At 39.6% G+C, this 12,719-nt stretch overlaps 1 protein-coding gene across 5 annotated transcripts in view; it reads right to left on the bottom strand.

The window, feature by feature from the left end:
* The window catches only part of FAM13B (family with sequence similarity 13 member B), a 44,928-nt gene extending 32,464 nt beyond the window's left edge, over nucleotides 1-12,464 (bottom strand). For 3 of the 5 annotated variants that reach the window (XM_032124793.1, XM_032124798.1, XM_032124796.1), the window contains exons 1-4: nucleotides 12,284-12,464; nucleotides 1,832-1,998; nucleotides 679-869; nucleotides 22-234 (exon numbers count right to left, since the gene is read on the bottom strand). In XM_032124793.1, the coding sequence (XP_031980684.1) occupies nucleotides 22-234; nucleotides 679-835 (370 nt within the window). In that variant the 5' untranslated portion in view covers nucleotides 836-869; nucleotides 1,832-1,998; nucleotides 12,284-12,464. Of the gene's footprint in view, nucleotides 1-21; nucleotides 235-678; nucleotides 870-1,831; nucleotides 1,999-7,997; nucleotides 8,020-9,115; nucleotides 9,139-12,283 lie in introns of those variants that run through there. The other 2 variants (XM_032124794.1, XM_032124795.1) reach the window with 2 other exon arrangements.
* Between the last annotated feature and the right edge of the window lie 255 nt (nucleotides 12,465-12,719).

The following is a 12,719-nucleotide window of genomic DNA, read 5'->3' as shown; positions in this document are numbered from 1 at the left end:
TGAATCAAAAATAGTTATTACCTTGAGAAAGTTGCATCAAATGTATGTGCAAACTGCCTGGAATAACTGGCTCTGGAAGTTCTTGAAGAAAAAATCTAAGAAGGCTAATAGCTGAGGGTACATCTGCTTCTTTAACCAGGTCCACATCTTCTCCGTTATCATATCGTTGCCGGAGCCACTCCACTGTCTCAGCATTCCCATTGACTTGGAAAAGTCCTTCTTGTTCCAGACCCCCTGAGTTAGAAAACAAATTGCAGAAATAAACCTTTAGCTCCAGTATGGACTAATACATCAGAAAAATACTGATAATCAGATATGCACAATTTCCACACTGATTGAAACATTTTCTGAACAACAGTTTTGAAAGACTTCCAGCAGTTCTCTTCCCAACACACACAGTCTTGTGCCAAGGAAACAATAAAATAACAAGGGAAATGTTAGCAGTTCCTAAACCACTGCATTTCCTATCAGGTGCCCTGCTGAGCTGACTGCATCACTGTTTGCTAGAAAACAGTGATAACCATAACAGAAAGAGTAAAGAAAGGAAGTACCTGAAACAACCAAATCACACCCAATTGAATAATTAACTTCAGAAAACAAGTACTCTTCAAACCCCACAATCTATTCTGTAAAATAACGTGAAATACATTATTTTAAATACAGCAAGGTAATACATACCATGTTCCTCAATATAGTCCACAACATGGCGGACTATGAATGGAACCTCATTGTCTGGTTGCCCTTCTTGCTGCAGCTCATCAAGTGGAATTCCAAATATTTTGTTAGCAAGAACAGAGTTGCAGTTACTCAAGGAAGGGGAGGAGCTCTTCCTCATATCTTTTTGCAGCCAAAAATCAAAGCTGTCTTTTCTGTCAATAGAAGAAATTAAAACCAAAATCTCACTTCAATATATGCTGTTGAAAGCATTGATCTGTAACACAAAGTGTTTTATTTACCTAATGCAAATACTCTCTAGTCTGTCTCCATCCATTCACTGATTTAATGGACAGTTCTCTAATGGCTCCAAACACAGCTAACTCAATAAATGACTATCACTGAGGTGTTCTGTCCTCAACAGAGGACTGAGAAGAACGTATAGAGCAGCAAAGAAAATACAGAAAATTCTAGTTACCAAATTTCTAATTAAGTTCTAAGGTACTTTGGTAGATTCTTCTGTACTTTTTCTGGCAGCATTTAGTAGTCAGGCTTTCAGAACTCAATACAAAAGCTCCTCAACAGGAAACGAAACCAATGGATCATACCAAACCAAAACCCCAAGTCTCAATTATATTAAATGATTAAGTATTTTGTGATACACAACTGCACTGCAATAATTTTAAAATCTATTTGGCATTTTCTGGTCTACATAATAAAGCTTTCAACACCTGCATCAAATTAAAATTTTTACTGAACAGAAAACCCCCAAAGCTAGTTTCTAGATGCTCAGTGATACCATTCTGTCATGCAGAAGCTCAAGCTTCACTTGCAAGTCTTTGCTTGATAAAGGATCTAGATAGATAACAAAGGGCAGTGTAAGTCAGTCAAGCTGTTACCCTGTCAAAACCAAAATATTTCTTCTAGCAAAGAAAAAACTGTCCTTTCAAAATAAATAACAAAAAGAAAAGAAAACATACTTGCTTAAATGCAAGCAGTCACTTTCACAGGGGCTGGCACACACAGAACACGAAGTACCTGCTGTTAGTCAAAGCACTGCAAGCAAACTAAAATTCTCTGTTTACTAATAGGTAAATTCTAACAGATTAGACATTCTGAAATCCATACATGTTTTTCTTTTTTTTCCCCCCCCAGTAAAACAAGTTAAGACACCCACCTCAGAGTACTTATACAGCCGAGTTTGAAAAACGCTGTCTGCGCCAGCTGCCCTCACTGACCAAGCATTCTTTTGTCATTTATGGTTGTTTAAGATTATGGCAAAAGATCAGCCTGTAGTTCCTCATTGAAGAATAGCAGAACTCGATCAGTACTTCAGCAGTTAATCTGAAAATAAGGAAAATATTATTAGATCATAAAGTTTTCAACAGTTTTAAACTCGGTCACGAATCTAAACATCACATCAGAGGAATTCTTGTCAAACCATCAGTTTCTGGTTCTGAACAAGAAAAGCATAAAGACCACATTAGCACAGCTTATGAGAGAGCCCCCTAGAACAGCAAATCCCTTTTTTCACTCACGAGTTAACCAAACCTGAAGCGAAAGTTAGCATGGGACATCTAAGTCTTAACAATTAAGAAATAATTTTCAGACTCTTACAATCCTCTTCCAAAGAATCAAGGAGGGCTAAGTAGGTTACACAGACTGTTTTAAAGTACCTATCATGCTAAAATATTTAATGGCTATGAAATTTTTAGAAGGATCTCAGGCACTGGTTTCATGCAACATCTTTAAACAGCAAGACCAAAACCAAAATCCTAACTAAGGAACATTTAGAGTCAACCAGTTTTTGGTGGTACTGATCATCTTTTCTAGGAAGTTGACAATGTGTCCTAACTGCCAGTTCAAAGTCCAAGTGATCATCAGATCTGGATACAGGAAGCAAAATCCTCCAAGTCAGATTCCATAGAACCACCCACATTTTTGCCACCTTTTATTTAGAATCCAGAATATAGGGACATTTTCCGTGTTCTCAGCTCTCAAAATAGCTACAAAACCACATTAAATTGTCTTTATGGTTTTCTGTGGTATTAAAAATTTAAATTGCAGCGTCATGGCACAGTGGACCCAATGTAATGCCCAGAATCAGTCAAAGAGTCACCTCAACCCCTTGATCTCACCCATTACCTGCTCTAAATAAACTCAAGCAACTGTGACTGGGCAAAACAAGCTTGTGACATACACACTCGCATAACCACAACACACATCACCAAAACTAGACAATAAAGAGGCTTTCCCCAGCTTCAAAGTGTATTCACTGAAACCTTCTGTTTCATAACTGGAGATTGATATGACAGACTGGAGACAAGTACCTTCCCTCCCTTTGTTCTCCCATATCAGCTCTCGCTTCTGTTCCACATCAGGACAAATAAACTTCATCTTCGTTTGCAAATTCCTGACAACCAACCCCTCTGGTTTCAGTACCAAAATGCCAGACCATTAGCCTATCACAACAGGAACCCAGAGTACTTCCAGTAGTTTGAATAAAGCAGTTTTCCTGCTCCCAATCCCCCCCAAACTGCATCCATGTGCTAAGGGAATTGGTCATAAGCTCTGTATAAGACTGCTTCCACCTCCTCAGCATTTTCTTGCATTGAGGCCTAGAGCAAAAAATATTTCAGGCTTAAAATTGTTTAAATTGTCTCTGTCTATTGCCTTATATTACCCACAGGTTGTAAATCTGTTACATCTCACCCAAGTGAATGAATACTGGTCTGAGATCAGGACTCCAGGTGAGCTGAGAATGGAAAATGAAGGGTTATACTCCAGTCAACGGGTTTTATTTTTTTGGTTTTTTACCATCCTATTCAAAATTGTTATTGCAAATTCTCGGTTACTAAAAGATCCTGCCAGATTCCAACAGTGAAGCAGTTGCAATTCATGACCTTCCTATAATTTATGAAGGCCTTGTACAATCCTTTTTCTGTTTGTTTCAGTATATTAAGTGAAAGTTAACATAATCTTTGCATGTAAGTAGATTTCAATCAATCCCAATATAACATGCAAATTTTAAAATATGAAGTTGTACACAGTCTGTTTTCTCAAGTTCTACCAAAGTCAGCCTGTCCACAATGAACCAGAACACCTCACACTGGCCAGCTGTGGGGTTAAGGGCAGCTGGGAGAAAATCTTTGATGGATCTGCCACAATGCTTCAGGCTGACTTGCTAAAACCAACAAACAAACCTTCAAAACAAACATCACCTAATAAAAAGACCAAATTAGAAGTAACCACTTCTTTATAATACGGCACCAAATGAACAATCTTGAGGCTCAGCTTTCTCAGCAGAGGCAACTTTGTGCTCAGTTCACTGACATGAAAGCTCAGCCACTTTTGCCAGGTGCAGCAGATGAACAGGCTGCCTGAATATTAATTTCATTCAGGAGGCATGAAAAAAAGAGAAAAATACAGACTTCTATTTTAACTGGCTTGGCAACGTAACAATGAGGTTGAAACAGCCTGGTTGTCTCATTGTAGAGCAAAACCGGATTTACAACCAGGTTTATACTTTAAAGAAAGCTTTATATGGCTTATTATCACCTAGAAAAACTAGTGAAAGCCTCATTTTCACCCTCTCAGATACACGTACTTTTGCACACATTTCAATATATCATTAGAGGCAACAATTTATTTTCAGAGCATTTTCTGTCTTTTCCCTTTTAGTTCAGGCTTTGGTACCTTCACAGGCTGTAATACAATTAATCTGACATTTACCAAATCTAGAAAGAGCTACAGTTAAGTAGCTACAGTTAAGTTATTCAACTTCCAGTAAGTTTTATTTCCTGCTATTTCCAACACTGTAAAAACTGTTAATAATTAAACATTTTATCTCCGCTTTTTATATGGATCAAAAGCTTCCCCACTTGCCCTCCCTTGACTCAGGAAGTGCAGCACTTCGCTGCAGACACATATGAAAACTAGGACAAGACATGTAACCTTCAGGATTATTTCCAGAGTCTTTTACAAATACTAAGCAATGTCGTGGAGTTTTTGAATACTTTTTTTTGCCCTGATCAAACAACTCAGGAAACAGGAGCTAACCCATTCAGTCAACTCTTTCTACTTTTGCCCATATTATCCTGATCCTTTCGAGCACGTGCTTGTCTCTCACAATTTCACAACCAAAATGCTTTGCAGGTTCCATCAAGAAAAAGGAAAAAAAATAGCAACTAAAAAAAAAACCCACACAAAAGAAAACTACCTAGCTTGATTTTAATTACAAACATTCTGGTTACATTTTTTTCAGTCTACTTCCCCTCCTTGTTACAACAAACATTTTAAAACATCCTTAAGCTATAATCACGCTCTGCAAAACATAAATGCAGGAAACTAAAAATACACCTTATTATAACCACATATTATACCACAATTTTACAAGAGACTGAAAAAAACTTACTGTCCTTTACAACATGTTGAGCCCAAGCATCTTAAATGAGGGTAAAACACAGAGTTTTGTTCTGTATTGTGGATTTCAGTGCTGTCATGCATTATTTTAAAATTTTTAAAATTTAAGGAAAATTCTTCAGAGAGTCTACTGGGAAAACAGCACCATGAGCTTCATTTTCCCATCATAATAGCATTTACTTATCTTGGCAGCTCAAGAAGTATTTACAACCACACATGAAATGCCACTAAAAACCCCACAGAATATATGGCTAACTGTTAATATTTGAGGAATACACATGAAAATTTAGACTTACATTTAGTTCAGCTTTTACATTAATGACTGAAGTACAAATAATATACGGGTATGATTTTAAAGTCCTCAGGGTTCCACTACCTTTCCTTGAAACAAAGGAATGAAGCAACAAGTAAAAATAAACAAAGGCTGCAACTGAAACCATGCCATAGGAATGAAAACATTAATTCTGCATTTAGAATTTCTGCCACAAGTCTCAACTATTTAAGCAATTCTTTTATTTGCTTGTTTTATGTAGCAAGAAATTCATATTGTCTCTGAAGCCAAACCCAAAGCTAACACTGACTGCTGTTCTGCCCTATTTTTAATATATTATTTTGTGGCATTAGCAAACATCTCCAGTGACTTTTTTCTTAACACATAAAAGCAAAAACTAACTGTAAGATTTTCAGATAGGAAAAAAGCAACAAAATGGCCTGTCCCTGCTTCTCAGGAAACACACCTCAAGTTTTTTGGCTTTTTCAGCCCGCAGTGCTGTGACCCTGTGGACCACCACATGCCTGCAAACTGGGTCCTAAAAGATCACATACACATCCTCTAGTACAAAGAGGATCAATGCTCCTTGTCTGCAATAATTATTTACAAATAAAATTCCACAAAAAACATTAGTGTCTCAAAGTTTTTTTATTTCATACTCTATATTTGATAAGGAAAAACAATGTATTATGTTATTTATATGACTTACAGCTAGACAGAACTTGTAATGTCCCCCTGGATGCCTACAGCAAACATACTGTTAAACCCAAATAAAGAATTGATTTTTTGGCTAAGCTTGAAATTATCAAAGTTATATTTTAAGAATTTCTAAATGATGGCCAAAAATTAAGACACAGATTCCAACTTGGAGTCACAAGGAGCTCTCCTCATGTCATCTCCTCATGACATCATCCAGAGCCAGCTGCCAAGCGTGAGCAGGAGCAAGAAGGCTTCCCTGGGAAACTTTTGTGTCCCAGCTCACTGCAGAACACACAGAGCCATTTGCCAACTGCTGGAGTACACACTAGTTATGTTTCAAAAAAATGACAACCAGCACTCTTGAGCTTAAGTTTTGTTGAGTTAAAAGGAAACTAATTTTTTTTGTAATGTTATGTCAGAACTGTAACAATTGACACCGATTGATTTTTACGCCATTTGTATACTCAAATTACTGCTAGCATTCTCAATGGATGAACTGCTTTTGGGCAAAAGAGCTTTTGCTCATCTGATTTTCAGCTTTTGTTCAGCTAACAAGTAAAAACAGAGTATCTTGCTTGTTTGAATTAATCCAGTCAAAATTGAAAAGATGGCCAGGCTGGGGAGGGGATATGGCTTGGAATAAATTAATACAAAAGACAAACTGAAATAAACCCCACAAACAGAACTCTACCAAAAATCTAGGACACAGGAAAGGACAAACTTGTCTCAGGAGCAAGTTAAAGGCATGCAGAGATGTGCCACTGCTTGAACAGACACAGAACATCCTCCATTTAAAAGAATAATCACATTTAAGTACTCATTAATATATTTGTGTAGTCAAAACAATAATTATTTAAAATAAAATACTTAAAACCAGCAAGATTGGCTTAAAATAGATTCTTAAAGCAAGATTTCCTCTTTTTGACTGTCAGTGAAATCAGCTATCATGAGGTATTTTAGTCACAAGTCTAAACTGGCAAATCAGACAACTGGGCTCAGTTATCATTTTAAATTTAATAAGCTGGTCCTCTTAAGCATACTGTTTGAAATTAAGTATAACTACAAAATTTAACTTGCAGCGTTGAAGGAATCCATGTTAGAATAAGTATCTTCTCAAGCAGATATGAATTTCCTGCTCCCTTCATTTCTCATTATGGCTCCTAACTCTTCACTGCCCTGTTTGCTTTCTGGTCAAGTAGGAATCAGAAGGAAACCAGCTCATTGCAGTTTTGCACACAATCACAAAAGGAGTTAGCAGAAGCATGACCACCAGCTCTTCCATCAATGAACTGTTTGCCTGCGTATGCCTTCACATGCACACTCACACACACGTTAAACCTCAATTCTACTAGCAGAAATTCTCCATTGTTTGCCACCAGCACTTCTGAGATAGTCTCAAAAACCACTCAACTGACAAAATACCGGTTACACTGACAAAGCAAGTAGAAGCACAAAAAATACAACATAAGATTTAGTGGAATGTAATTCTAACGCAATTTTTGTTTCCTGGGAATGTGGCAGCAAGCCTTCTAATTTACAAATTAGAGCAATTTAAATTAAGCCTTTATGTCCTTACCATGCAAGAAAGCAACAAAACACCTCATGAAAGTTCCTCTGGAAGAGATATAACAAAAACTAATAGAAATTTGGATTTCACCTTTTTTTAATTCACAAGCCAAGAAACTGTAATACTGATTAGGATTTATTTTCCAGTCATTATAGTTTAGTCTACAATTTCAGTTGACATAACCTGATCATACTGTCTCTGAAAAAGCCCATCCTACACAGACCTTTACAAGAGCCAGATCCTATCTATTAGAAAAACCTCAAATACAGGGACTGATTTAAGCAACATTCCAAAAAAATTCTACACTTTTAAAGAACAAGCTGAGAGATCACCAAAATGTTAGCTGGTTTTGATATGCAAAAGTAATGTTTTATATTCACTTACTAGATAAAATCCAAAGGCTTTTTCACAGCATTACAGCAACTTATAATCCTCCAACTACATTGTAGCAAGAAAATAAAACCATCAGCGATACCAGAAAAAGTAGATGTTTGCTCAGTGCCTCACACCCACCACCACACACTGCCAGATTTGCTCTCATCTGCTGCTGCCAATGCACATGTGCAGAATTATAAAGAAACTTCCTGCTCACACAGATCCCATCACACTCTTAACAACAGTAGTTAATAAATAAAAAGGCTTTTGTATCTTGTGTAACAGCTAATTATATTCATCCTACTCGCCACCCCCCAATGCAAAGCTCTACTCCACCAACCGCACACATCTCATTGCCCCTGCACCAGATAATGCAGAACTTCAGTGCAATGGCATTATAAAAGTACAGTAAAGTAACAGACAGGAAGAAATTATCAGTAAAACTATGCAACTTGAGAGCTTCATGGTATAAAACCAAAGCAGTTTAACAATTGTCACTGCTGTTAAAACAGACTTTGGAACTGAATTCAAGCTACGTCAGAGACAACAAAAAAGAAAACTATAAATATATAATGCACTTAATTCATTATACATAAGTTATCCTATTACATATATTTATCATCAGTTTGTTTCTCCCCTCCCAAACAGATAAGCAGAAATACACACTGGAACTCAGCAGATTACAAAATGGTTACACAGCCCCTTCACTATTGAAACACTGCCTCTGTCAGAACCTTGAGCACATGCCACCAAAATAAAGGACAGGCTCAGCCTCCCCACTACACTAAGACATTTCAGTGAAGAGTTCAATGCTGTAGCAACAATTCTCTGAATTTCAAGAGATATGGAAAGAAAAAAAAAAGACAAAAATAAGAGATCCGGTACTGATGTCTCCTGTCAAAACTTGATTATGACTAAATTTGAAGACACCACCAGAAACCTTAAGGTTAAAAGTTACATTGCAGACTAAAATTAACTAACCTGATTACATTACTAGAGTGCCAAGACAGTAAAAGATTTCATTAAATGTGAAGTTCAGCAAAAAGGGGAGAAAACCTTTCAAACATACACACTTTTAAAGAGTATAAAGGAAGAAAGAGCCACATTCGTAAGATTCCAGCTCTCACCTTTTCAGTTTTGCCCATGTATTATTATCCTACACAGCTGAGCACAAATTTTAATCCGGAACACACTGCAGGGAACACTGAACAGAAGAGACACACGAGGAGAGCTGCCAGCAAGACTGGAACCTGGACAACCAGCGCAGGGTCCCCACCAGATACAGGGCTCAGATCGAGCAGATGCCCCACCCAAACGTCCTTAGAAATGTCCAAACAGTGAAGAAAATAAAAACCATTTAAACCTCTCAATAGGAAAAAGCCTCTGTAACCGCAGTCTTTGTTACAAGCTGTCTGAACACAAACATAAAGCCCTATCTGTATTTTAAGCTCGTTTGGCATATCTTTCTTTTCTTTTTTAAAACAAATATACAGGATTTTGCACATTTACAAGGGAAAGACCACAAGACTAGAATGGTTTGTTACTATCACAATAGAACTATTCTCACTGATCAGAATACAGTCCTGCAAAATATTACCCATTTCTTGTAGTGAACGACTCCACCCATATGTTGCAAACATAACAGGTTTTGACCTTCTAAACTATGTTTTTTAGACTTCAAAACAAATCAGCTCTACAGGAAAAAAAATCCTGGTAGAAGATGCAGTAACAAATATATTATGGTTTTGGCTGCAATAATCCACAGAATTCACCTGAACTGACTGAATTTTCACAAATCTCAACAGCTGGCTATCAAGCCAGTACAAACTGTGAAGATAAATCTGAATTTACCAAAGCTTTGAGAGAGCTAGTCATTCTCAAACAAAATTTTTGCACGTAAGATCTCTTACCTTACAGAAGATAACAGTAAGCAAAACTGAATTGCTCAATAACTTTCCAGGGAGCAATGTAAAATTCTTGTATTCTCTGCCTGAATCCAATTTTGACAAGAGACATAAAGTCCCTCTGCTGAAAAACTGAAAGAGCCATCATTTTACAAACTGCATGACAAGTAACAATCTCCCTTTTCCGTAGCCCCTCACAGAAGATTTAATAGTCCTTCGATTCTGTACCTCCTCCTCGTATGTTTTGGATAAAGTGTTATTTTTCAGTCCTTAAATAACAGTCCTCACATCTGAAATAATCAATAAATATACAACCAGGCCTGCAATGCAAGGAAAAAAGTTTGAAAAGTTTGCCATCCTTCGTCCTTACAGATGCAAATGATGAACTGCCCTACACATAGTTAGTTCACTCCCACCTAAATGGCCACTAGATTTTCGTGTGTTAATATGGCAGTAAAATTAACCTGGTGCTATGCACTGAATTAGAGGACAACTTGAAGCATTCTCTTACCGACATCACTTCCTCTTCCATATAGCTGCAGCTTCTTTCGTGGGGGATGGGAAAAAAAAGAGAACAACCACACCAAAAAAAAAAAATAAATCCTAACTTAAAAATTACCCCAGACTTGGCAGGTTTTGCTCACTTTCCAACGAGCCCTAGAAAGAGGCATCACTGCTACAGTGTAACATTTGAACAGAAACCAAAAGGCTGAGTATTAGAAAAGGAAAAAACCCTACCCCACAGAGCCCTCACACACAGCAACCAGGGTCTCACAGAACTTTCTGAAGTCTGTTCCAAATGCACAGAATTTCTTCAGCCTCACCTGCTTTTTCAAACATGCCATTATGTACATTAGAAAGCAGCGCTTCACTGCTTGCACAGGTCTCAGGGTATGAGCCACACATGACAAATGTTAAATTAAGCCTTTTAATGAGCTGCAAGAAGATCCTCCAGTGTTCCAAGCAACACAAAAACCAAGTGCCCAAACTAACACAGAGCAGATAAAAACTATCATTTGCCAAACTCAGATGTTTTGACGTGTTGTCCATGTCAAAATTTGCAAGCATTAAGTTTCCAGGAGCTTCTCCGAGTCAGCTTTCCTAAATGTAACCATGGGACAGTCTACTTGATTGATTTTTCTAAAACAATATGGTAAATTTCCAGTTAGATGCTTTCAAAACACTGAGGTATTTAATTCCTTATTGTTACACAGTCGAGACAAGGAAAGGATCCCTATGGAGCCAAACAATGTATAAAATAGAGACAAAGAAGATTAAAAGATATTCTAAACATTTTCAAGTCTATGCAACAAAGAACATATAAAGCAATTTACTAGTAACGAGCAGAAAAAAAAAAAAGGCAAACAAACAAAATAGCTAAATTGCTGATAATATAGGCAAACAAACCAGCTTTCTGTTCTTCTTAGGCAGGCAGATTAGACTGCACAGAAGACAGAAAAACTTCAAACCTAAATGCTAATATGGTTTAACAATTTGTTCTAAACTCATATACTAACAATTCCATCCCTGAGGACATTCAGGAACACATGCCAAAAGAAAAATAAACAACTGTAGGTTTTTATATATTCACTTTCTTCTTTTTTTTTTTTTACAGGCAAAAGTTATTACGCAGTATTTACTTTTTACTTTCTTCATCTGTTACTTCTTTTCCCCATCTTGAGCCTGACAGCAGTAAAAAATTTTGTAAAATTTTCTTAAAATGCAGCCAGACCAAGGAACTTGAGAATAAGAGAGTTGTGCATTAAAAACTGGCATTGCAGTGTGTGATGGCAGGGTTTTTGTTGTTGGGTTTTGTTGCGGTTTCTTCCAAACCTGGAAGGAGCACCCTGGAACATCTCATGTTAAAGCAACTTTTTGATAGCAAGAAACATTTCCACTCAAATATTCAAATCTCTAAGGAGCTTCCACGAACAATGGAAACCCACAGATCCCTCGGAAGACACATTTGGTCACAGGCTGGCGCGTTAAGTCAATGACCCAGCGTTCTTAATGCCAGCGCTGCCTTCGCGATCACAGGCAATTTAGTGACTGCCCTTCTTTCAACTTCTGGGACCAACTTCGCTGTCAGGGAGCTGCGAGGCTGACGCTGTCAGCGCGCCAAGCCCCATCGCAGGGGGCACCAGGCTGGGCCGTGCTGGGCACACAACTCCTGGAGGAGCTGGGCTGTCAGCGCTGCCTGCGAGGTCCCACCGACACCAGCCTGGGAGCCGCTCCCGCCTCTTGACAGCTCCCTGCGAGCGGCTCCAGCAACTCGGCAGGAGGAAGTTCCCGCGCCCCGCTCGGCGTCGGTGCCAGAAGGTTCCTGAAGCCTGAGGTGACACCGGCCAGCCAGAGCGGAGACCCCCCGCGCATGCGCCCCGCGCCCCTCACCGTTGCCGGGTGACTCGCCCTCCCCGCCGTCCTCAGCACCACCAGCAGGTTCCTCCGCCTCTTCCTACCCCGGGGACCGGCACGGGCCTCTCCTCGCCGCTCCGCTCTCCTCGCAGCCCTCCTCCGCCGGCCGCTGCCCGCGCCGTGTGCCGCGGCCGCCGCGCTGCCGGACCCGGCGCCGTCCGTGCCCTCACAGCCGCTCCGAGCTCCGAGCCGCGAGCGGGGGGTCCCCGACGGCAGCGGCGGCGACGGGCGGAAGTGACGCGCTGACTGACAGGTGCAGAGCGCGCGCCCCCCCGCCCGCCTCCCCCCGGGGGTCACGTGCCCGCGGGGCGGGGCGGGGCGGGCGCTGAGGGCGGGGGGGAGGGGGGGGGCGGTGGCCGAGGCCTGAGGCGGCGGCGGCCCAGCCCGGGGGGGAGTGAGGAGGGCGGGAGCG

The sequence above is a fragment of the Corvus moneduloides genome, chromosome 15, assembly GCF_009650955.1.
Source record: "Corvus moneduloides isolate bCorMon1 chromosome 15, bCorMon1.pri, whole genome shotgun sequence".
NCBI lineage: Eukaryota > Metazoa > Chordata > Aves > Passeriformes > Corvidae > Corvus > Corvus moneduloides.
Note: the sequence above shows the minus strand (reverse complement) of the source record. Positions and strands in the feature narration are given on the sequence as shown.